The 25,890-nt window shown below is 39.5% G+C and overlaps 1 protein-coding gene across 5 annotated transcripts in view; it reads right to left on the bottom strand.

Annotated features, from left to right (window-relative positions):
* VPS13C (vacuolar protein sorting 13 homolog C) overlaps positions 1 to 25,890 on the bottom strand; it is a 215,679-nt gene that overhangs the window by 158,640 nt on the left and 31,149 nt on the right. For all 5 annotated transcript variants that reach the window (XM_034783883.1, XM_034783879.1, XM_034783880.1 and 2 more), the window contains 7 exons: positions 20,703 to 20,760; positions 14,588 to 14,715; positions 12,427 to 12,533; positions 10,781 to 10,952; positions 9,745 to 9,807; positions 4,981 to 5,116; positions 3,887 to 3,981 (listed from right to left, as the gene is read on the bottom strand). In XM_034783883.1, the coding sequence (XP_034639774.1) occupies positions 3,887 to 3,981; positions 4,981 to 5,116; positions 9,745 to 9,807; positions 10,781 to 10,952; positions 12,427 to 12,533; positions 14,588 to 14,715; positions 20,703 to 20,760 (759 nt within the window). The remainder of the gene's footprint in view (positions 1 to 3,886; positions 3,982 to 4,980; positions 5,117 to 9,744; positions 9,808 to 10,780; positions 10,953 to 12,426; positions 12,534 to 14,587; positions 14,716 to 20,702; positions 20,761 to 25,890) is intronic.

The following is a 25,890-nucleotide window of genomic DNA, read 5'->3' as shown; positions in this document are numbered from 1 at the left end:
ATGATTTCTCTTTATCTGAAACAAAAAAAAAGTAGGACTGGAACGTTCCTTGCCATATAAACATGGAAAAGAAACAGTTATGTAACCTGTACATTCTTCTGCGTACATGACTAGCAGCCCTAACCTAAGTAACAGGACTACCAGTGTGGAGAGAGAAATTAAGAGGGTAGCAATGTACATGGAGTATACTGACAGAGTACTGCTACCCCAAAGATTTCCTCATTCAATAATAAATGTTTTTCCCTGTGTGAAAGACTCTTCTACAGAATGGGAGGTTCTTCAAGATGTGTGGTCCCTACCTATATTCCACTGAGGGTAATGTGCATGCTTCATGCCCCTGGAGCTAGAGCTTTTGAATATAGTGTCCGTCGGTCTGCACATGCACCCTTGCGCTGCCACTTGGTTTCACCCGAGGCAATAAAGGGCAGGGCAGACCAATCACGTCTCCAGTTCCTTCTCCACCGTAGACGTCTCAGATCCACAGCAGAGGGGAAGGGGTGTGTGTCTGGAATACATATAGGAACCAAACATCTCGAAGAACCTCCAGTAACTGGTAAGTAACTTCCCCTTCTTCTTCGAGTGATGGTCCCTATTGTATTCCACTAAGGTGATTGACAAGCAGTACCTATATAGGAGGGTGCGAGGAGGATGACAGAACCACAGAATGAAGGACCGCCGTACCAAACGAAGCATCCTTTGCCAAATCATGCACCAAAGCATAATGAGAAGAGAAGGACTACACCGAGCTCCATGTGGCCGCTTTACCAATGTCCAAGAGGGGCATGTCATGGAGTGCAGCGGTAGCTTATGCTTGTGCTCTCATGGAATGGGCTTGTATGCCAGCTGGTGGGGATCATCCCACTAGTTCATAGACTGTAATGCATCCTGAGACCCATTTTGAGATCCTCAGGGTGGAAAATGTGCTGCCCCTTAATTATCTCTGCTATGGCCACAAAGAGTCCGGGAGATTTTCGGAATGGCTGTGTCCTTCAAAGCTTACAGAATCAATCTTGTAAAAGTACGATACTGCCCTGCAATTTTTCTTGTGATACTGCCCTGCAATTTATTTTTTGGTGGATGTGCCTTCACTTTCTACTCAGTAAGATGTTGCATACTTCATATAGTGAAGTAATCACTTCCAAGTTAATCTCTGCATGTTTATGTTTGCATTATGCACAATTTCCAATGGTATATTTTTGAACCCCTACTGGAGCATCAACAAACCTCTGAGAGGATCAACAGAGCAAGATGAAATGATCAGCAGTCAAATAGTTAACAGGGTTAAGAGTATTCAGGTTCCATCTTGAGGGTGAACACTTCATTGAGAAAAATAGAAGATTATGGTTTCAGGCTGCTTTCCATCTCTCATGAGCATTCTTTCACTTATGAGAAGTTACAACTCAGATTACACTACTAAGATCTCTAGTCAAGTCTTCAGGACCAAAAAAGTCACATTCAAATAGATCACACTTGCTGAACTTCTGTATATCTACAATATCACAAATACATAAATGGCTAGTCCACTATGTGCCAAAGGGGTAGAGCTGCCAAGAACAATATTTTGTATATTTGAAGCGCTCTGATTTACTGTAAGGTTCTTATTTCAAGTAATATGCTGTAAATCAAAATACAACAACATTTTCTTCAGCCCTCCAATTATTCTGGTGGCATTTGCTCTGATTTTTTCATTATTCTTTTTAAAAGAATGTGGACACCGGAACTCAACATAGTATTCCAGCATCTGTCTCACCAATCCCATATACCAAGGTAAAGTCACATCCATACTCATTACTTCCCTGTTTATATATCCAAGGATCCTACTAGCTTTTTGCCACAGCTCATGTTCAGTTGCTTGTCCACTACGACCCCTTAATCCTTTTCAGAGGTACATCTGCCCAGGATTCAACCCCACATTCTCTAAGTAGAACCTACATTCCTTGTTCCTAGATGTATAAGTGCATTTGGCTACATTCGAACACATTTTGTTTGAATGGGCCCATCTTATCCATCTGTACAACTGCCTCGTCCACATTATTTACTGCTCTGCCAATCTTTGTGATAACTACAAATTTTATCAGCAGTGATTTTCCACTACAAATGGCCCTATTCAATAATGATTCCCCACTGACAACTGCTTTTTTAAAATCTGTCAGTAAACCAATTCTTAATTCATTTAATATGGGCTATATTGACAGCGTGTAAGTCTATTAAATAATTAGCACATTGTTTGGTAATAAGACAGACGACTTGCATAAGTTTAAGTACATTACATCTATGCAGTTAACTTTATCAACCAAACTGGTAGTCTCAAACATTTAAATCAAGTTGGATTAGAACTCTCTTCCATAAAAATCATACTGACTAGCATTACTTATATTCCTATGTTTTAATTGTTTATAACCGCATCCCAAATCAGCTTTTCTATTATTTTGGCCAGGACTGATGTCAGGTTAGTCAGTCCACAGTTAGCTGGGTCATACAGTTTGTAATTTTTTGAATATTGGCACAAAATTAGCACTCTTCCAGTCTTCTGGAATTTCCTAGGTATTCTAAGATCTATTAAAAAAATTCATGTCAGCAGGACCGAGATCTCCGCCAACTCTTTTAGGACCCTTTAGTGCAAGTTACCTGGGCTTGCGGATTTAAAAAGGTTCATCTCTAGCAGATGTTTTATGATTCTAGTACATTATCCTGCTTCTTTCCAAATACAGAACAGAAATATTTATTGAAACTTCTGCCTTTTTGTATCATTAATTTTACTGTTTCTATCTAGTAATGAGTCTATACTACTGTTAGGATTTCTTCTGTTCCTAATATATTTAAATTCCTCATTGTCCTTTGCCCTACAAGCCATGGATTTCTCCCTGAGGTCTTTAGCTTCCCTTATCAACTTTCTACACTTCATAACTTCTAACTTATTCTCATTACTATCTATTTCCTCTTTTTTCCATTTTTTGTGCATTGCTTTTTAATTTCTAATTGCTGCCTGTACTTCACCAGTAAACCAGGACAGGTTTTAGCCTAAGCTGTCCTCTTTCTTACCTGGAGTAATTATGGCTTTTTGGCCATGTGAGGTTCTTGTGCACATAACTAGCTGGAGTGGCAGACTTGGGGATTTCTTAGCAATCCAATTGCTTATTGCTGTTTGTTTCTATTGTGTTCATGGAAACAGCACCTTGTGCATATATTTTTTTAACCCAACAAAATTACACAGTGAATATACACCTGACTCATATAATCAATTTCTCATCCTAACACGAACAACCCTGCCAAGCTCTGAATATTGGTTAGCCGTTGACTCAAGACATCAACAATACTATACTAACATTTGACCTAAATACATATTTATTTCACTTAATTACCATAGGATTCTAAGTTTAACACAAATTTAAGTTCTTCCCTCCAACACTCAGCAAGAGAGATGCTGAAGAGGTCAAACTATTTTTAGTTTTTTTGTTTGTTGGAATTTGTTTTGTTTTCCCCATTTACAGCAAACTTTTTATTTTTCCTCTTTTTTAAGCAGCAAGTTTATCTTTCAGTTCATTCTGCTCCCATTACCCATTTCCACATAATTTTGGGAATAAAGATCACACATGAATGATTTTGACATCTTGATAGTAACATCAAGCGACTGATTTGTCTGGATGCATTTGACTGTTGGACACCAAAATCTCAACAAGCCCAGATGTTTATACAGCCCAATATAATGATCTTTTAGTCTACAGATTGTGAATATGAACTCACAGTGAATATATATTTGGCAGATCAGTATCAATGAACGATTGGCACTCAAAATATAGTCATTCCTAACATCACTCCTGTATTACTGATGTATACCAGGACAACAAAGTTTTTGTTTTTCTTTCATTAAAAATATTCAGTTTACCTTCTTAGGTAAAGTCAAGTTGTGAGAGCTGTCACTATACCCAATAGCAGTAAAGAGCTTAGCCTTTTCTTCTGGGGTCATGAGGTCATCAATGGCTTTAAAAAAAAAAAGTTCAAATTCACATTAGTACCCATAAGTGGTACAGGAAAAACATAATTTAATTAATATACGTTAACACCACATGCTGCCAGGGCACTTAATTTAATTTCTGCTTTGAAGTATTTCTCAAAAAGATCATAAATTATGCAATGTGACTCATTCCCCTACCACAGGCTAGTAAGTGATATATACCTACATAGTGTAAGCTCGCCAAAATTACTTGCATCACAGTGGCACAGTGAAGCCCCTGCTGTGATCAAGACCCCATTGTGCTAGGCACCATGCAATACCCTAAGACAGTGTTTCCCAAACTTGGGACGCCGCTTGTGTAGGGAAAGCCTCTGGCGGGCCGGGCCAGTTTGTTTACCTACCCCGTCGGCAGGTTCGGCCGATCGCGGCTCCCACTGGCCACGGTTTGCTGCTCCAGGCCAATGGGAGCTGCTGGAAGTGGCGTGGGCCGAGAGATTTACTGGCCGCCACATCCAGCAGCTCCCATTGGCCAGGAGCAGTGAACCGTGGCCAGTGGGAGCCGCGATCGGCCAAACCTGCGGACGCGGCAGGTAAACAAACTGGCCCGGCCTGCCAGGGGCTTTCCTTATACAAGTGGCGTCCCAAGTTTGGGAAACACTGCCCTAAGAATTCCTGGCCCAAACAGCCAACTGTCACTAGAGGAACTTGCTAGTGAATACTTGCCTTTTACAACTATCATAAATAACTCAGTATTTTTTTCTTTATAATGCACTTCTGAAATTTTCATACATCATTTACAAGATGCCACAGCTTATTTGCGGACATATTTTATTACTGTGTTTTCACTGAATTACTACTAGCTATTCAGTGTTACAACAGCAGAGACCCAAAATTAAAAACAAGAAAACAGTGCACTCCATTTTCCTATACCCAAGGACAGACAGTCACCTACCCACAAGTGAATTAAATATTAGTACTATTTGTTAAGCTTCATGTGAGAATGACCTATTTAAATTCAAACCTACTTTCAGGAACTGTTGATTCTTCATCTTCCTTTTTTCTAGATTCCTTCTTACCCCAGAACCCACTAAACCATCCTCCACCTTTCTTCTCTCCATCAGCAGATTTCTTCCTCAGCAATTTCTGCCCTGATCTTATCACCTACAAACCAAAGATAATTAGTTAAATTAACATAAATGTTAGAACCATTGCGTATTAACTTTTGTATTCCCAGAAAAAAAACAATGGATACATCAAATGATGTACAGGCATTTTCAGTAATGAGAAAGATCAGAGACTAAGTCCCAGCATAAGATGGAAGCGTCAATTACATTAGTCTCCGTATTTTAAAGGGGAAAAAATGCTTCATTGCTTAACATGACATTTATTCTGTGTTGTGCCCTTTATCTACTTGTAATCCATTGCTCCAAAGAGGTTCCAATCTAATTGCAAACAAATCAAGTGAGATCTACAAACAAAACTAAAGCAAGGGAGATAAAGGAACGGAAGGACAACTTCTGGCCCTAACATCTATATACTGTTAATATAGTTTAGAGACTTTTTCAGGTTTGCTATAAATCCATCGTGATAGTTCTACCATTTTAATTTATTTTATTCATATTTCCACTTTTAGGTTGTAAGCAGTGTGACAGGGTCAGGCCAGATGGCTACAGGAGAGTGATCCTTTTGAGTACCGGGACATGGGCGAGCACTAGCTCGCCCACTGCTGAAAGCCCCTCCTCCAGCCTAGGGAGGGGCTACTAAACCCGGAACCCAACTGAGTTCAGGGGACAACAAAGGCAACAACAGGCACAGGCGTGGGGGTCAAAGGGCCAAAACTAAGGAACTGGAAGGGGACACCAAGCAGAGAACCCCGGACAGCACCCACTGCTCCTCAAAAACATCGAGAGAGCCAGCGAGAGGAACTCTGCCCAGAGGAACTCTGCCCAGATATGCGAATGGATGAAAAAATGAAAAACGGCTCCACAGTCACAGCCCCCACCCCCGCCAACCTCCTCTCCCTGGTGTTATGAATGGCCACCTTGGCCATGGCTAGGAGAAGGTTAAGAAGATGGTCCCGTGACTTCCTGAGGCCTCAGATCTGGTGTGCATAAAGAAATAAGTGCGGGGAAAAGTGCAGCCAGAACCTCAATAAGAGGTTCTGAAGGAGCCGGAAGAGGGGCTATAGGAGAGTGATAGACGGTAGATATATTAGCCCCAGATTAAGCAGGTCCCTTTTCCCTGAGTAAGATAATGGGCTGTTCCAGAACAATCAGGAAGTTGCTGGAACCAATTAAGGCAGGCTAATTAGGACACCTGGAGCCAATTAAGAAGCTACCAGAGTCAATTAAGACAGGCAGGCTAATCAGGGGACCTGGTTTTAAAAAGGACCTCACTTCAGTAGTGAGGCGCGTGTGAGGAGCTGAGAGCAAGAGGCACAAGAAGCTGAGACTGAGTAGGCGTACTGCTGAAGGACTGCGAAGTACAAGCATTACCAGACATCAGGAGGAAGGTCCTGTGGTGAGGACAAAGAAGGTGTTGGGAGGAGGCCATGGGGAAGTAGCCCAGGGAGTTGTAGCTATCACGCAGCTGTTACAAGAGACACTGTAGACAGTTGCAATCCACAGGGCCATGGGCTGGAACCTGGAGTAGAGGGCGGGCCCGGGTTCCCCCCATCTGCCTCAACTCCCTATTTAAGACAAGAGATGGGGACCTGGACTGTGGGTCCCACCAGAGGGAAGGTCGCTGGCCTATCCCCCAACCCACTAGGTGGGTCAGCAGAGACTGCGGGGATTGTTCTCCTCCCTTTCCCCATGCTGGCCAATGATGAGGTTAGCCAAGTGAACGACAGGTTTGTGCCACTAACAAAAGGAGCCAAACTGAGGACTGCTGTGAACCTCTAAGGTGAGCAAATCCGCCAGAAAGCGCAGAACCCACCAAGGCAGAGGAGGAACTTTGTCACAGCAGTAAGACCCTATTACCTCAAATTTTAATTAACTGTCCCTAGCCCAAAGAACTTGCAATTTAAAGTTATGTCTTACATTAGTTCTTCAGCTACCTTTAGCATAAATGCTTGGCAAATTTAAACTACATCAATGGTTTCCTCTCATTATAGCGCTATAAACACATAGGCTATGTTTAGTTTATCTGAGGACTCATAGCAGACTAAAAGATAGAAAAGACTTTGCAATAGGACAGTCAGCAAAGAAAAAAATACTTTGCCAGATTGCCAGACTTTTCTGCATCTTTCGAGATTAAGCCCTATAAACAAATGCATCATATCATGGAACAGAGAGGCGTGGTGTGGGTAACACATTATCCCTTGTTGAGCCCAAGACAACCTATATATGGCTCCAGTATAACTGATCCTGGAATACTACGTTCAATTCTGGGCACTGCGTTAAAAGAAAGATATTAAAAATTGGAACAATTACAACAAAGAGCAAAAAAACTGGAGAAAACCACATCATCTTTATTCACAGAGTACCTAAGTGCTCATCTTGCTACCGAGATGTGTAACTGATACGATTGGGGGCAGTGATGACACATGCACCACCAACCACCTCCCACCATTTTGGGTGGGGGAAAAGGAAAGCAGGGGGGAACTCTAGCTTGTGTTTATTTCCTCTCCCCTTCCTTCCCAGGGGGGCTATCGCTAATAGCATCTGAGCTCATCCCACCCACTCCTGCTGCCACTGCATGTGTGGGGTCATGTCAGACTGACTGATTGTCTTACACCTTCACAGGCAGTGGGAGGAAGTAGGGATTGTTTCTGCCCAGCATTTCTTGGCTTGTTCCATAACAGGGTCCTAGCCTCCTCCTGGTGCTTATGAGATACAATCTATCAGGTGCTAGCACACATGGACCGGTGTTTACATCCTATATTAAGCAACCCCAAATGGGTAACATCAATTTAAAATTTCATTATTAAATACATTGTCTGTCTTTTTCAGGATCACATGGAAAAGCTACACCTATAGATATCTCAGTATGTGGGCACAGTATTTTTCATTGGGCACAAAAAAGGTGTCTGGCAAACATGGGGTCTCCATTCGGACTTTTCCAATTAAGTTCCCTACCTGAGATGGCAGGGAAGGAGAAAAATGCTGTGGCACCTGCTGGCCCCACTCATCTACCCTAGGCAGGCTGTTCTTATCCTTCACAGGTGATCATAATTCATTCATTATTTTGATTTAAGCACAGCAAAAGGTATTAGTCTGATCATTATGTTAAAGAGAGATGTCAGCCAGATTTCAGCCCTTTCCCCTTGTGTTACCCAGGTCTGGTCGAAAAACCTTCCAAAACTGGGTTGGCAAGGAATCGCCAGACCAGCAATAATAAACCAGGCAAGAGGTGAACTGGGAAACGAGTAAGTATATTACCACAATAAGGGGTGCAATGATCTCCCATTGAAGAATTAAGTATACTGCTCCTGAGCGGTTTAGGGAGGACGTGGTACAGATATTTTCTTGGTTGACCTAATACAGATTCCTTTCTAGCTGCTCATCAGTGCGAGAGTAGACATAAACTAATTGCTGTCGTCCCCTGTGGTGGGTTCCAGTGCAATGGATGTGTTGAGAAAGGATAAGATGTGAAAACCCCGTAAACCAATGGGCTGCTTGGGCATGGGGCCTATGCATGACATTGCACGGTGAGGAGATATGCCTCCAAGTCTTGCGGAGTATATGATTTCCTTCCTCTCTCCTCTCCTACATCCAACATGGATGAAGGGAATAGATTGAGACTCTGGCTTCATGCCAGGATCTCCAACTAGGCCAATGGATATACAGAGGGCACTGCCTACATATATATACACTCAGGTTTGTAGAACACAAGGTTAGTGGTGCTCAGTTAAATTCTGCACTGTAGCAGGCCTGCCAAGTAGTGGTTCCTTGCTGTTTAATAGCTTAATAAGTTGTGATCACTGCATTTAACCATACTCTGGTGTGTCTCTCATTGCTTCCATCTCTGCCTCAGAAGGCATAAGCTTGGCTAGCTGATAAAGAGAAGTGATCTAGCAGTCACATATTTGGGGAATATAACATCAAGGATGGAGATCAAGTATTTAGGAGGTCATACAGGAATATAAGTAGTCCTGTAATGGAATAAAGAAAGGGGAATACTTAGGTGTATTATCAGGAAAAAATGACAGCACAGTGTATCATACTATGGGATACTATGCCAGCAGAAGTATTAGTATTAGAAGTCTCAATGCTTCATACAAATTTAAGACTGAACACCAAACTAGGAAAATATATTAAACTGTCCAGCAAAAAGCAAGAATTATAACACAAGAGCTCCTCTCCATCTACCTTCTATGCTTCTTTAACGTAGGTAAGGGGGGAGGGATAGCTCAGTGGTTTGAGCATTGGCCTGCTAAACCCCGCAGGGTTGTGAGTCCAATTCTTGAGGGGGCCATTTAGGGATCGGGGGCAAAAATCTGTCTGGGGATTGGTCCTGCTTTGAGCAGGGGGTTGGACTAGATGACCTCCTGAGGTCTCTTCCAACCCTGATATTCTATGACTACAGCAGTGAAACACAGATTGTGGAATCTCCATCTCTGGAGATATTTAAGAGTAGGTTAGATAAATGTCTATCAGGGATGGTCTAGACAGTATTTGGTCCTGCCATGAGGGCAGGGGACTGGACTCGATGACCTCTCGAGGTCCCTTCCAGTCCTATAATCTATGAATCTTTCCTGAAGGTTAGAAAATATCCACAAGCCATGCCTTAACTTCATATACATAAATATCTGCTACTAAACATTAGAAACTGGTTTATTTTGTTACCTCAACTTGTGCTTGCTGTCTTACTAAAATGATGTTGAAAACATCCAGTGCTCTTTCTAAATCCTGTTAAACAAAGGAAATAAATACCCTGGTTAGTGCAAGATGAATTAACTTACGGCCTCTTAAAAAAATTGTTGCAGTAATCCATTCCACAAATCCACTTCCACAAATCCATTTAAGTCTCCTTTCTAGCCTCTGCCTTTTAGAATTCATCTCTCTACAATAGGTCACTGGAAGGTGAAAGTTGGCTTAAGACAGAATATTTAATAAACCAGTTTTCCAGTTCAATAAATGTTGGGAGTGCATTTCATCTATAATTCAGGAAGTTGAACATAACTGAAGTTCACAAATCCTTTTTAATAGTGCCCACATATTAACAATAATATGGAGGTTTTCTGATATTTTGGAGCCGAACATTGAAATATACTCATACAGAATTGCAGTATGGAAAGCAACCAGCCGTCAACTTTATCTTACTAAGTTTAAAGAATTAATTATCTTAGCTTTCTTTTCCCATGTATGTTTTAACAAAAAGTCAAGAATTGCAATGATGGGGGAAAAAGTAATAGCGATTAGAATTTCATCCTCCCTCAGGTTTTAAGCTCTATTTCTGAAATATTCAAAAAAGTGACACTATCCAAATGGCTAATGTGCTATTTGAACACCAAATTGTGAAAATTAATATTTTATTTTGGTACATTTCACAAATTCATTTATTATTCCTGACTTTACACTTAACACACATTTTGCATTGAAGAATCAGGCTCTCCTTCTCCCTAGATAAAAGGTTGATCATTATTTTAAAACATTTTTGTTTTAAAAAACATAGCAGAAGTAAAGAATACTACTCCAGATTTTCCCTTAGTTTTAGTCAAGTGTGAATATTAAGCAAGGTTTTTCTATAAGAGAGAAATGAATTTAACATATTGGTTGGCAAGAGGAATGTTACAAAAAATACACTAAAATATTCATGTACTAAAATATTCATTAAGACGTACTCCACTGTCAAATATACCACCATATTAATAGCAAGTACCTGAATTTGTCGTTGTGTTTCTTCTGATAGTTTGCTCTGTGTTAGTTTGTTCTTGTACATATTTTTGTAACTCTTCAAAAGCTGCCTATGATGTTTCATGTTGCTCCATGACCACACGCGAGTGCATCTTCTGATATGAATGTCAAGAATGCTGTTAGCTGCATATTTCCACCTGTAGGAATTTCATTTGCATTAATTATTTCTGGCTGCATTTTATGATTTACAACTTAAAATTTAATTGTGTGGAAAAAAACAGTAAATCAAGGTTTGATTATTTTGTTCATAGTATCTGAACAAGTTGCAACTCTAGGAGTTACACTAGAAGATGAGTTGTTCCAGTTATTGTTTAATTTAATGAATTAAATTTGAAACCAATGTCTGATTTTCACAAGTGTTGAACACAAGCATTCCGATTCACCTCATCTTTAGTTACCAGACTATAAGCTTTAACTATATTTTCACTCTGAATAGGGTAAAGCTGAAGCTGGCGATACAGTCCAACATTAAGTTGGATGGAAAAAGAACTGCTATTGTACTCGATCTATGTTACAAACAGCAAATCACATCACAAATTAGTCATGTTCAGTGGTCTCATCCAAGGACCAACTGCAAATTAACCTATTTGACTCCAGCAACACAGAACTTGGCACAATAGGCAAACTGCTCAAAATAAAATGGGCTGGAACAACATTTTGCATGTTTTGACTGAAATGCACTAGCTTACCCATTTAGAATAGCTTGCAGAAAGCTACTGGCTATGGCATTCTATATCAATTGCTTCTGCCTCTTCCTTAATAACTTGAATGAGCTCATCTATTAAATATTCTAAGGAAGACCCCACAAGTTGCTATAGCAAGTTCCCACATTTTTCTGTTTAACTTCCAGTTAGAACATGGAGTTAGTTTATTAACCATTTCTCCATTTGGAGTTCAGAATATCACTATTTTGCCAGTAGCTCAAAGGAAGTTCTACAGAAGAGAATGGGTAAGCTTATTCACCTGTAAGTCTTCAAGAAGCACTGAAATACAACTCTTAGGAACCCAAGTTCCATTATTAAACAAATAGTGAATGATGTACAGAAGAAAGGTGTTTAATTCCTCTGAACATACCCTGTTACTTCCAGACTTAAATTTGGCATTTTTTAAGTTGGGGGGGGGAGAAGCGGGGAGGGCTTATGTGACCAAAGGCCACCCTACCCTGATTGGTCCTTTAGAATATGTGCTAACTACTGATGCTAAACCATCTGTTCCACCTTGCATTTAGCTGTGATGCTCAAAGTACCTTTCCCAGTCCTGAAGAAGAGCTCTGTATGGCTCAAAAGCTTGTCTCTCTCACCAACAGGTGTTGGTCCAATAAAAGATATTAGCTCATCCACCTTGTCTCTGCTTATTTAAATACAGTTTTCCGTACGGGCATTACTTTAGAAGTGAGAACTTAACATTGGACAAGTAGTACCTAGACCATCTCATCAATTTTTAAAGCATATTAATAACAAAGTAAAATCAAGAGGGTAACAAATCCTTATCCTTAAGAGAAAGCATGAATAGTGGTCATGGCCCATATGAAAGCTTCCAGCATTTATTACTCAGGATATGCAGTACAAATCCTGATAGTTTAATGCATTTCTGTAAGGCTGTACAACTTACCACTGTTTGGCATTTTTATGTAGAGGTACATCTGGTCTGTATTTTCTGTACGGTGCATTTCGAACCATGTAATCTATGGACTCCAGAAGGTCAATCATACTGAGGTACTACACATATGAAACAAAACATTATTTCTTACCACCAGAGGTTTACAAAGTTTAATTACATGCAAAGATCGGGTTATACTTAGAGCTATTTAATGGTCTTCAGTCTTTCCTGAAATATATAGAAATGCATGCTCTGGGGGTAATAAAGTATAGAGCTGCATGCATGACACACAATATAAACTTTTGGTTGCGTAAATGACAACCAAAAGGCACAATTTGTATTTCAGTTAGTGTGCTCATCTTCCTGTGGTAGACTTCTCAAATTGGTTTCTTTCCCTCACTTCCACTCTGTGTGTTCCCCACAATGCACTATCCTATGTGTCTCAGTTGTATTACTGGAACCCACATAGAGATTTATTGGATTTCCCATGCTGTTTCTGTAATACAGCCAGTATGCCACAAGATTACACTCTTGGTTTAGACCTAGGGTGACTAGATGACATGAACAAAATATCGGGACACATGGGGGGGCAGGTCCGGAGCGCTGCTGAAGCAAAAAAAAAAAAAAAAAAGCCGAGCCAGAGCGCCGTCGAAGCAAGAATATCAGGACGCGGGACAAACAACTGAATTTTATCAGGACGTCTGGTCACCTGATTAGACTAATGTTTTTCAGGTCTGGTCTAAACACAAAAGTTTAACCAAGTTCTAAGCAGCTGAAAAGGACTATAAAACTGAAAAACGTATACAGCTTTTAATTTGTTGCAGTGCAGTCATGCAGCAGCCCCAAAATCATAGCTGTGAAGAATCCCATGTTATCAAGCCCAACTTCCTACACCAGGTACTAGCTATTCTCTACACTAATCTCTTGTTTAATGTTTCTTGGAAAAGCTTCAAAAGCCTCAGGTGCAGTGGTTTCCGTGAACATCATTTATAATTTCACTGATATTCATTTACCTCAACTTCACTTTAATTTGCATGGGTTATTTAAAAAAAATACACGTTGACCAATTTAAAATAAATTGCCCACCACTAAAATTTTACATTTTTGCTGTATTTTGATTGAAATGTCCATTCTATTTGCTTAAACTTTATAAGTTTCTTCAAGTTTTACATATACCTCTCAAACTTACAGAACATTATTGTCCGAGTCTATTTTATACTGTAATTAGCATCTTCCTAGTGAGGTGCTTACATTTCTACAAAACATTCAAAGCGAGGACTTAAAAAAAAGACGCAATTTAGTTCTGTAACTTTAAATATGACTGTGTGTGGCTCTTCTGCGTGGTTCTCTCCTGAACATACTAAATCACTTTCAATACTTCCAATACATAGTCCTCTCTTGGCTGCATAAAGCCATTCCTACTTGTTTAGATTGCATTATGCCAAGTCACGCGACTACCACGCTCTTATTTGCATCGTCTCTGATGCAGAAACTAGGTCCTATGGGAACACTGAGCACTACCACATGCCTTTATACAGATCATCATAACGCTGATTATCTACCAGAAATGAATATTGTTTAACATTATAGAAAATTTAAGGTTTAATAGGCACATGTGGATGCTTGACAGAAAATGTACAACATTAGCACGAAGGAAATTCAATTAGATTAAGATCAAGTTATACATTAGCATGAAGTTTTCATATACTAAACAAAAGCCCGTATCTGAAAATGGTAAAAATCAAAAGATAAACTAGGAGACACTGTGACTTGGATTGAGAAAGTTATTGCTTGCCTTATCCAAAATATGAGCAAAATGCTCAGCATGCATAACCCTGATTCATTGTGCTAAATTTAGGTGGGGCAAAGGCAAACAATATAATAGCCCTGCAGGAAAAACACCTCAAATAGGTGGGAAACATGCCAATGTACAAGTGTTCAACATAGATTGGCTGGGATCTTACCCACAGTCAACCCACAGTGAAAGTATCATGAGCCAACACCAGGCAATGCCTGTTACAATACAGACAAAAAGAAGCTGCCACACTTTCCCAGGGTTACCATTAGGTAGTTTAGACTTGTGTGCAATTAAACTAACAAACCTGTCTGGTTGAATATATATAGGCAATGTCATAATCCTTAAACAGAGAATAAAAATAGCCAGATAACTTACCTGTGGCTTAGTTAGTTCAATGGCAATATTCTGTACTTCTATATTCCAATCAAGCTTTGGAGTTTTTAATTCAGTTTCTGCATGCGGGTTGATGTAGAGTTTTGCAGAGGCTGATACTGGCCTAAAAACTTCAAGATACAAAACATGTATAACACTATGGTTCTGATGGGCCCAAAATTAGTAAAACTTAGTAAAGGAAACTACTGCTACACAAATTCTGCCACTGGTGATGTTCTAAAGCATTCTGTGATATAATGTAATCAACAGGGCACAATATGATGTAGTAGATCTGTTTATGACTCTCAGTTTGAACCTAAATCAATTATTACATTTTATATTTACAGAAAAACGTCAATGCAATATTTATGCCAAAATGGCAAGAGCAAAAGTTCTACCGGGTGATGCTCAGCTTAATTAAACATTTCATAAATTGTTAATCTTGCATTACCTATAACTAGTAGGTCAACATTTCAGATAAATATTATTTAAGTTGACTGTGCCCCTTCAAAACTATCACAATGATGACAACAAAATGATTATTTTTATTTTCAATCAGCTGCAGTAAAAATGTGCTCTTAGGAAGCTAGGAGCATTAAAGCTACACATTATGGCAGATGCTTCTGTGATAGACAAATCAACTATACGAGGAGTCCATAAAAGAAACTGAGGACTGCAGTACTGGTTACCAGGAAGGAACCTCTAGTCTACAGCATGTCTGGAGAAAAAGACCAAAAATACTCCATCAAACCTAGTTTTCGCAACACAGATTAGAATTTAGAAGGAAAAGTGATAATTTCACACTTAAGGAATACACTGTTGTAGATGAACAAGTGTTTTTAAACCCAACTAAGCAAATTTGGGGTGCACGAGGAGAAAACAAGATGGATTCATTCTGCAGTACTGTCTGTAATGGATTTATAGAGTTACTTAAATTATCTGAAGCCCACACTGCTCTTTATGATCCCCTTAAAGAACACTAAAGGGATTCATTACAAGGACAATAGCCACAACATAATACACCATTTACTATGTTAATATAAGAAAAATTAAAAATGTTTATTTGGTTAATTTCTAGAACCTTTGTACAGTCTCGCTCTGAGGACATCTGACTAAGATAGCTTGTTACATACATTTGAATGGTTTTATATAATTGCATTTTTTATTGTTTAAAACTGAAAAGTTTACTGTGATTATCACATCCACAACCCAGGTAATTTGGCTCAGCATCTCTCTTTTGAAGATATTCTATCAGCAAATTCGTGACCTGTCCTTTTTCTAATATTTTTAAGACCCCCACTACCTTACTATTTCAGCATTAACACTTTACACAAAACAGGAGTCCATGCTTAAATGGCATAATAATGTCTTAAATCCATGTCTAATTACTCATATTATAAAACTCTACTAATGACTATATACATTTAAAAGATTGGCTTTAATAAAGCTTACTCTTCAAGGGGGAAGAATGGCATGTGTGCCTCTTTTTGCTTCAGCATAATGTATAGACAAGGTATGTATTTATTTTAAAGGTTTATGTTTTGTTTAAATTTCAGGTAGGATGGATAAAAATCAATGATTTTTTTTTAAATAAAAAAAATCAGATTTTTTTAATTTAAATCGAATTTTTTTGATAAAATGCTTTTTGAGGAAAAAACTTCTCTAAAGATAGTTTTTATTAAGATACATTATAGCTCAAAAAGATCTCTCATCATGGAATAGGGATTATAAATTCTAATTCTATAGTATGACAATATATTCACGTAATGTTTAAGAAAAGTTTTGCATACAGTTCCAATAGTTCATGGATTAGGGACCCAATCTTATGGAGTTCCAGGAGCTTCTGTATAGATCATTTAGGTTAATCTTTCTATCTACCCAATGGGACTCAGTGCTCAGTCTAGAAGATACCATCAGAGATGTTTAGTTTTGCAGTTCTCAAACTGTGGATTTGTGTCTCCAGTGATAACATTCTTGTTAACAGCAAACATGTTTTAAATAAAATAAATAAATAGAGGTGAGAAATAACTGACCTCAACCCTATTGTCCCTCTGCAAATGTGTGTACACTGAGTCAATCCCTTATCTCTCTCTAAAAGTGCAAAGTTTCAAAAAATTCAGTGACTAGAAGATTGTTGGGGGCAGAATAGATCTGGACAAGGAGAAGAAGTCTGGATTAAAATGTCAGAAGGGAGGGAGAGGCAGTAGAAAAAAAAGTGAAACTGTTTTAGCAGCATATTCCAGAAGTCTTGAGGTCTGAGTGTAGCCTTCATTGATTTGAGATCTACCATACCATTCTCTCACTAGAAGGGAAAACCTATAATGGCAGCAGGCCGTAAAAGAGACCCAGTTTGGGAATATTTTAATGACGTTCCTCTAACTGTGGGCAAGACAAGCATATGTGCAAAATGCAAACAGTGCAACAAAGAAATGCAAGGCCTGTTTGCCCAGATGAAACATGATGAGAAGTTTTCCGTCTCAGGAGGAAGCTGCATTGAAGATGATGAAAGGAACACGTCTTAACATGCAGGATCTTCAGGTTGGTAAACTTTTTTATTTCATACTTCTTTCTTAAGGGCTGCCTGTCTTCCTTCTGGACTATTCTTGAATTCTCATGTTTGAGCAAAAAATATAGTCATTACTCTATGACACTATCATTTTAGATGCAGTCGTGATAAAAAAAATATAGCTGAAGTAGGCAGATCTTCCTCTTACAATTTCACCTCTAAAGTAGTACTGAGTGTCAGTGAATGCAATGAGTAATACTAAATGAGCAGTATGGTAATAAACATTAAATAACTGCATTGACTTATTTTGTTTAGGAATATACAGGATTCTGAAGACTATCCACCTTCGAGATCACCATCAACTCTGAAACTATAGAAAATATCTGCCAAAGATAGTGTTTCGAGTCACATCATGAATGTCACATAGCCACAGTATTATCACTCCATCATCCAGAAACAACCATAGATAAGTTTGTGATAAGACCCAGCAGATTACAAAAAGAGGTAATTGATGAAAAATTGCCACGTTTATTTATGCAACAAACTCTCCTTTCCATATGATTGAGAACCCACACTTCATTAACATGGTTCAGTCATAAAGACCAGGATACAGTCCACCCAACACAGCAGATGTCACAGGCAAATTGCTGGATAAAGCGTATGAAAGAGAAATTGAGCAGTGTACAAAATGTCTAGAGCAGGGGTCGGCAACCTCTGGCATGCGGCTCGCCAGGGTAAGCACCCTGGCGGCCTGGCCAGTTTGTTTACCTGCCGTGTTGGCAGGTTCGGCCAATTGCGGCTCCCACTGGCCGCAGTTCGCGTCCCAGGCCAATGGTGGCAGCGGGAAGCAGCGCAGGATGAGGGATGTGCTGACCGCGGCTTCCTGCCGCCCCCATTGGCTTGGAGCGGTGAACCGCGGCTAGTGGGAGCCGCAATGGGCTGAACCTGCCAATGCGGCAGGTAAACAAACTGACCCAGCCCCTCAGGGTACTTACCCTGACGAGCCGCGTGCCAGAGGTTGCAGACCCCTGGTCTAGAAGGTAAAATTGTTAACCTGAGTCTTGATGGGTGGAGCAATGTCCACAACGATCCTGTTGTATGTGCTTGTATGACAACAGAAGAAGGGAATGTCTTCCTTACAGAAAAACTGCTACATCAGGAAATGCACACACAGCAGAATACTTACAAGTAGCAGCAGTAAAAGCTATAACAAACTGTGAAAAAAAATTCAAATGTCTAGCACGCAGCTTGGTCACAGACAATGCTGCAAATATATCCAAGATGAGAAGAAATTATTTAGAAGAGAGTCCCAAGCTAATAATATAGGGTTGCAGTGCTCATTTGATGCACCTCCTAGCCAAAGACTTCAGTGTTCCAGAGATAAAGGCTAATGATGTTGAAATTGCAAAATACTTCCATAATAACCACTTTGCAGCACTGCTCTGAAAAAAATGGGAGGAACCAAGCTAACTCTCCCACAAGACATGCGATGGAACACATTAGTGGACTTTTTGAGCACTATATCAAGAACTGGCCTAATCTGATGACAGTTTGTGAACAAAATCGTGAAAAAAATAGATGGCACTGTCACAGCCAAAGTTCTCAACATTGGGCTTAAGAGAAATGTTGAACACGTGCCGAGTACCCTGAAGCTTATTTCTGTAGCCTTGAACAAAATGCAGGGAAATAGCTGTTTTATTGCTGACGCTGTTGAAATTTGGAAGGAACTGAGTGAGATCTTAAAAAGAGAAATATGCAATGACAGAGTTAAAATACAAGCATTAAAAAAAACAAATGGGACAAGCACTATCTCCAGCTCATTTTCTTGAAAATATTCTCAATACTTGGTACCAGGGTCAAACCTTAACTGCTTAAGATGAGGAGTTGGCTATGACATGCACATCCAGCAATCAACCCTCCATAATGCCAACTATAATAAACTTCAAAAACAACAAGGAGTCTGGTGGCACCTTAAAGACTAACAGATTTATTTGGGCATAAGCTTTCGTGAGTAAAAACCTCACTTCTTCGGATGCATCCAGACTCCTTGTTGTTTTTGTAGATACAGACTAACACGGCTACCCCCTGATACTATAATAAACTTGAGAGCTAAGGGTGAAGCATTCAAGAAATATATGTTTGCTGATGATGTTTTAAAGAAAGTCACACCAGGGAACTAGTGCAAGTCACTTAAGCACTTGGATTCAGAGACTGTTGAAGTGATAATCTCACTTTTAACAGCAATAGCTTCTTCTGCCGGTGTAGCAAGAATATTTTCTTCCTTTGGACTAATTCATTCCAAACTGAGAAATCATTTGGGATCTGAAAAAGCAGGAAAGCTTGTTTTTCTTTTCCAGAATATAAACAGACAGGAAAACGAAGGTGAAGACGACTGAGTTAGCTGAAGAAGCCAATATTTTAAGTTTCTCATGTTGACCCTGGCTGACATAGTTCATTTATTTTTTTTTTTAAACATTTCATTTAACTATTTTAGTTAAAAACAAGTTTAACAAAAACAAACCTGATTTTAAAAAAACTTGAATGTTTAACTAAATTCAAAAATTCATGTGCTCGTTTTGTTAAAGTATTATGATTGCGGTTGAAGAAAAAAATCCAGAATACATAATGTTGTTGTTTTAGTTAAATAAAACAATTAAAATGTCTGTCTGGTGATGTTCTCCTCCTAATACAGCATGGCAAGAAAATCCTCCAAATATTAATGATTAACCTGTTGAATTGGAGATATTTATGAAGTCATTGGGAGGTGAACTATCTGCTTCAATTACCTTTGGTAAATGAAATAACCAAACAATCATTCATTTTCTGATATAGCTGTAAAACTAATCTGAAAAGTTTTCAAAATAAATCACTTTAAAAATGTATAGTGTGTACCTTCTAAAAATGAAACCTACATCTATCTCTGAATTGTGAAGAATATGTATTAAGGTTATAACAATGAACAAGAATCCACTTTTATGTAGAAATCGATGATTAAATTGAGTCTTCGATGAGTGATTTAAATCGTGATTTAAATCAAATCCACCCTGATTTCAGGAATATCAAATCCTGACTTTCCTGTTTTTGCTGGTCCATGGAGGACCAACGAATTTTGTGGGAGCTATTTCAAGACTTAAGTTAGTGTACAAAAGGAAAATATTTAATAAGAACCATTTCTTCTGTTTTTTTCCAAGCTTTTGAATTAAGCTTTATTGTTTTTGAAGGAAGAGACTTGTATTCAGCTGCCTCATTTTTCAGGTTTCGCCTTGCACCCATGATGTCATATCATGCTGCCTCTACAGTAGTGTCGAGTCATTTATGAAAATAGGATCAACAGTATCTGTAACTTCTAATGTCAAAAAAGTGGAGGAAGTGGAGGAGAATGAGATGACACATTGATAAAATTTGTAATGTCTTCTTTATATAGCAAAGAAACGAAATATGGCACAACCTATCATCCTCTCCCTCTACAATCACAAGCGTTATCACAGGTCTCGTTTAACAGAAGATTTTAAATTATCACAAAAATTGACTCCGAACGTTCATTTTAAAAACCTTTAGCACAGCAAAGTACTCACAAGTGCTGTATACGAATACACTCTTCAACATACTTACTATACTGGTAGTTTTGAGGTTGATTTCTGCTAGAAGGAACTCCTCTTTTTAGCTGATCCTGCAAATGACAACAGTTTAACTTTATGAGGCTTTGGCTGTGTTGATTACTACTGTGTAGAAAGTTCTTAGTGAGCTGTTAATTAAGTCAAACTGAGCCTGTGTTTCAAGTTCACACACTGCCATTTTGCAGATCAGATGGGAAGAAGTTTAATGCAACAGTTTATTTAGTACTCCTTATCTCTTACACTGCTGCTCTCCAACCAAGCTTTCTGTTTAATTTTTCCCTTTATCTTTAATCCAGGGTTTAACTTTTAATTCAATTGAGCTTCTCTCAATTCCAAAACTATCAAACCCAAATATTGGAGATAAAACCCAGTGATGCTTTAGATTTTTTTTTGTTTAAAATGCTCATATTATCATCTGATATACAACCTGAGTGTAACACTTCTTATGCCATAGTAGTGCAGTTATGTGCACTCCCATATTCATGAGTCTGAAGAATCCAACATGTATCTATGCACATGTAGATGCAGCAGGGTCTCAGAAAAGCATATACAGTATTCAGCATAGGAACAATTAACCAATTCCCCCGCTTATGACCTGTGGGTAACCAGGCCATGGCTAATCCCAGAGCAGGGATTGCAACCTTTGGCATGTGGCCCGGCAGGGAAATCTGCTGGCAGGCCAAGATGATTTGTTTACCTGCAGCGTCTGCAGGTTTGGCCGATCGCAGCTCCCACTGGCTGCGGTTCGCCGTTCCAGTCTAATTGGGGCTGAGGGAAGCGGCAGCCAGCACATCCCTCGGCCCGCGCCACTTCCCGCAGCCCCCATTGGCCTGGAATAGCGAACCACGGCCAGTGGGAGCTGCGATCGGCTAAACCTGCGGACGCTGCGGGTAAACAAACCATCCCAGCTGCCAGCAGCTTTCCCTGACGGGCCACGTGCCAAAGGTTACCGATCCCTGTCCCAGAGTATCAGAAGGTAAAAACAAAAAAACAGTAAAGAATCCATTTACACAATGAAAAGCTGCTCTACAACAACTGCTCTCTGGTGTGCAAAGTAGCAGATCTATTCAGCACCACCAAAACACCACCAACAATCCCAGGCAGCGGAACTATATGCACTTCAAGTCAGGCCTGTAAATGCTATCTGTACATAAAATATTTCCAACAGAAAGTAACAGAACTCAGTCACCACCATTTCATTGCAAGACTGGAATACAGAAATACACGCAGCCCAGAAACATCTCAAGAGATGTGGAGCAGGGCCGCCCGGGGTGGGTGGGGCAGGGGCGGCAAGTGGGGCAATTTGCCCCCGGGCCCCACAGGGGCCCCGCAAGCCCTGGCCGAGTTACCCGGCGGCAGTCTGGGTCTTCAGCAGCATTTCAGCGGCAGGGGGCCATTCAGTCGCTCCAGGTCTTCAGCAGCATGTCCTTCAGTGCTGCCAAAGACGCAGAGCAACGGAAGGATCCACCACAGCCGCCGCAGACTCGGAGCGCTGCCCATTGAGTATGTCCGCTCCCCCGCTTTGCCCCAGGTCCCCTGAATCCTCTGGGCGGCCCTGATATGGAGTCCACTCCTAGGCAGCTCCTGTTCCTTCAGGTGAGAAAAAGGTATGAGAATAGTGTGTCTCAGCATACACTCTTCAACCACAGGAGGTCAAAGGTAACAGAGCCGATATCATGACTTGCTATCCCCTTTGTAGCAAAGAAGTCTGCTTTCTTAATATGGTTGTGAGTAGGTTCCACAACTAGGAGATGAAGGAAATAAGCTTGCAGTAGGCGGGTCATACTAAGGCTTACACAGTCTCCCGATATGAACATTTCAGTAGATACCAATAACTCTGTTTCTTGTTTTCCTGAATATTCTGAAAATAAAAACTTCTCATGTCTACCTTGGTCATGTTCTCACATTTCAAATACCTTTTGCAATTACTGTATTATGAAAACTGCATTATATTGTTTTTACTACAGCTTTTAGATTAAAAATATCACAAAAAGGCAAAGTTAGGTGCATGGTTTAAGTACATTTGTAGAATTTTATTTTGGAAAAAGAAACACGTATTTTATATCACTCCAAAAAAAGAAAATTAGTCATGGGAAGCACTTAAAGCCTATTCAAATATAATATAGGTAAACTACAAATCATATTTAGCCCCAAATATCCCTATTCAAGAACAAACTACAATTCAGCCGAAAATGCATCAATGTTTGCTTACCAGATGTTACTAGAATACAGTGGATAGTTTACACAAGTGTTTCTTTATTGGAAAGATAACCAGATATTAAAAAAAATAATGTTTTTACCAGAAGGGGATTTTGTCGCAACAAATTTCTTCAAAGTGTTCCGTTTCCCAGCTTCCTCTGTAAAGCTAATTTGTAATTTAATAGGAGGTAGCTTTCTATTCACAATATTTGTATTTCATCATATATCCTGTCTGCTGGACTATATTAATGAAAGCTAACATTCAAATAGGGATATTTAATATGCAATAACCAATCTCGCAAACAACCTTATATTTTTGTTACTTAGAAACACCAAGCCCGTTGCTCTAAAAATGACAGATTGCTAAGGCTTACACAATTTATTACCACTAACACAAAGCAGACTAATTAGCCATTTATCAAACGGAGTTCTTGAGAATAAATTTTAAAATTAAGACCCAAACATCCTGTTTAGAAGGAAGAACTAGTCCTCTGGGAAACAGGGTTTACTGAATGTTATGTAAATTAGATGTTTTCCTCTGAATAGCATGGAGCAGAATTCTACTCTTAGTACAAAGATAAAGCTACTCAATATATAGGCAACTGTTGATCCATAGATCATGGTATATGTGTAAGAGGTCTAGTCAGATGCCTGATGAATCCGCTTCTGGATGACAAGCCCAATTCAAGAGCGACACATCTTGTTACAAATTTCATAGATACATGCGTTTTAATGAAAAAAAAATAGGTTGCCAAAAAAATCCCAGCACAGTCATTGGAAATTGAATTTTGCAAGCTTAACAATTTGATATTTCTGTTTAGTTTGTATTTTAATTTGTTTTTTTCTTTAAAAATCTTGATATACCATTCCATTTTTTGCAAAGCTTAATCTATATTAATACTAGTTTGAAAAAAATTGTGGACAGAAAAAAAGTCCTTTGCTTAGTAATTTAGCCTTAAATTTTCATCTGCTGAAAGATCTCTCCGCTTCTTTAAGTGTCTCTCTCTCCCCAATCACCTTTAATAGTGTACTAGTAATGGAGTCTGAACAGCTGCAACAAGCAAGCTAAAAGGATAAAAGTCAGAGGGGTGCAAGAAGGGAAGCCCCATTATTTTGCACACAGAAAGCAGCTGAAGCGTTGGGCAGTGAGCAGTAATTTTGCTTAAGCAATGTTGTTAGTCTTCACTTTTTCCTTTATGGGCAAGAATCTGAGGTGACAACACTAGGGGAAGTGGGTGGTGAGTAGCGAAGAGCTGCCTACGTGACCAGTTCCCCACCGCAGTGACCCTTGGTACAGAAACCAGTCAAAGTTAGTTTTTTCCCATTCCATCCAATAACGGTAGATAAGTAAGCCTGCCAGCTAGAAGTTTTTGCTAAAATAATCTATAAAATGATTTTGACACGTAAAATCATTGTCATCACAATATACTTCAGAGACGAAGATTAATTTGATAGCTCATGCTTTTCAATTATAGGTTCAGCTCATCTGAAAGTTTGGGAAAACATCCCTGAATTAATTCATATTTTAAAATTTTTCCATTGTTCCCATGAAAACTAGATACTTCTACTCTAAAATGGAGAGATTAGATATTCCACATTTCCACCACACAATTCTGCAAACAAGGAATCATGGGATCCCCAATACAAAGGCCAAGAAATCCTGCCCACACTTTTCCTTGTATTTGTAACCAGTTAGAGGGATTGCTACCTTTACTGATTACAAGTAACATGGTCCAGTTTGTGCACAAAGATGTTTTTTACATCCGCATTTATCAAGTTCCCTAATCTTTTCCTCTATCAGTCCATTCTGAAGGTATGGATAGCTCATTGCTTCAACAAGGGAGAGTGCACCTGGAGAACATGGCCAATGGGTTGTGTCACAGTTCAGGGCAACTGCACCCTTAGTGGTTCAGCAAGGACACTCACTGTCAGGCTTCCAAGCTCCTTAGCTTTTGTCTTTCTTGGGTGGAGACCCTGTCTCTCTCCCTCCTGACAAGACTATCTCCATGATTAACAGTTCCCTGCCTACCCTGCTTTATTCTCAGCAAAAGGCTGCCTAAGCAAGCTTCCCTTGCCTTCTCTTCAGAGACTAATAACAGAGTGATTACCAACAGTTATAAGATACCACACAGAGCTTCTTATGCGAACCAATTTCATTCTTAAGGTGAAAGAACTATAGAGAACCCATTAAAACACTAAAAGAATCTACATGCATGCTAATAAGCTTACCAGATATCACCTCAAACCTAACATTGGTTCTGTAAGGAACAGCCCTTCAAAACCCCACCCAAGGGGTTTCACTGTTGTTTCAAGTTCATCTGCTCAGATCATGCACCCTCACAAAAAGTTTAGTCCATTTTTTATACTGTTTAGGGGTCTCTGATCTGGAGTTTCCAGGAATAAATAAAGGGTCTCTCCAGGGTATAGTTTCAACAGGCCTCCCGAGAACCTCCTAGGAAACCCACTTCACACATCTTGTGCGAAACAGTTCTTTGGAGTTCCTAATATTTACATTAGTCACTTCCCTAGAAGTTACATACAATCTTATAACACAACAATTGCATTTTTAATACAAGGGACCCCAAAGATATTAAACCTAAGTCAATAAGTTTTAATTTAATTCAGTGAAGTTTATCTTAATTCCATACGGTTTGTCCAGGATATTGTCAGTCTGTCAGGAGCAACATACTCTGGAATAAGTATCAGAGGGGTAGCCGTGTTAGTCTGAATCTGTAAAAAGCAACAGAGGGTCCTGTGGCACCTTTGAGACTAACAGAAGTACTGGGAGCATAAGCTTTCGTGGGTAAGAACCTCACTTCTTCAGATGCAAGTAATGGAAATCTCCAGAGGCAGGTATATATCAGTGTGGAGATAACGAGGTTAGTTCAATCAGGGAGGATGAGGTGCTCTGCTAGCAGTTGGGGTGTGAACACCAAGGGAGGAGAAACTGTTTCTGTAGTTGGATAGCCATTCACAGTCTTTGT

Source organism: Trachemys scripta, chromosome 10, assembly GCF_013100865.1.
Source record: "Trachemys scripta elegans isolate TJP31775 chromosome 10, CAS_Tse_1.0, whole genome shotgun sequence".
NCBI classification, from domain to species: Eukaryota; Metazoa; Chordata; order Testudines; family Emydidae; genus Trachemys; species Trachemys scripta.
The sequence above is the reverse complement of the archived record's forward strand: the minus strand, read 5'-3'. Positions and strand labels throughout refer to the sequence as shown.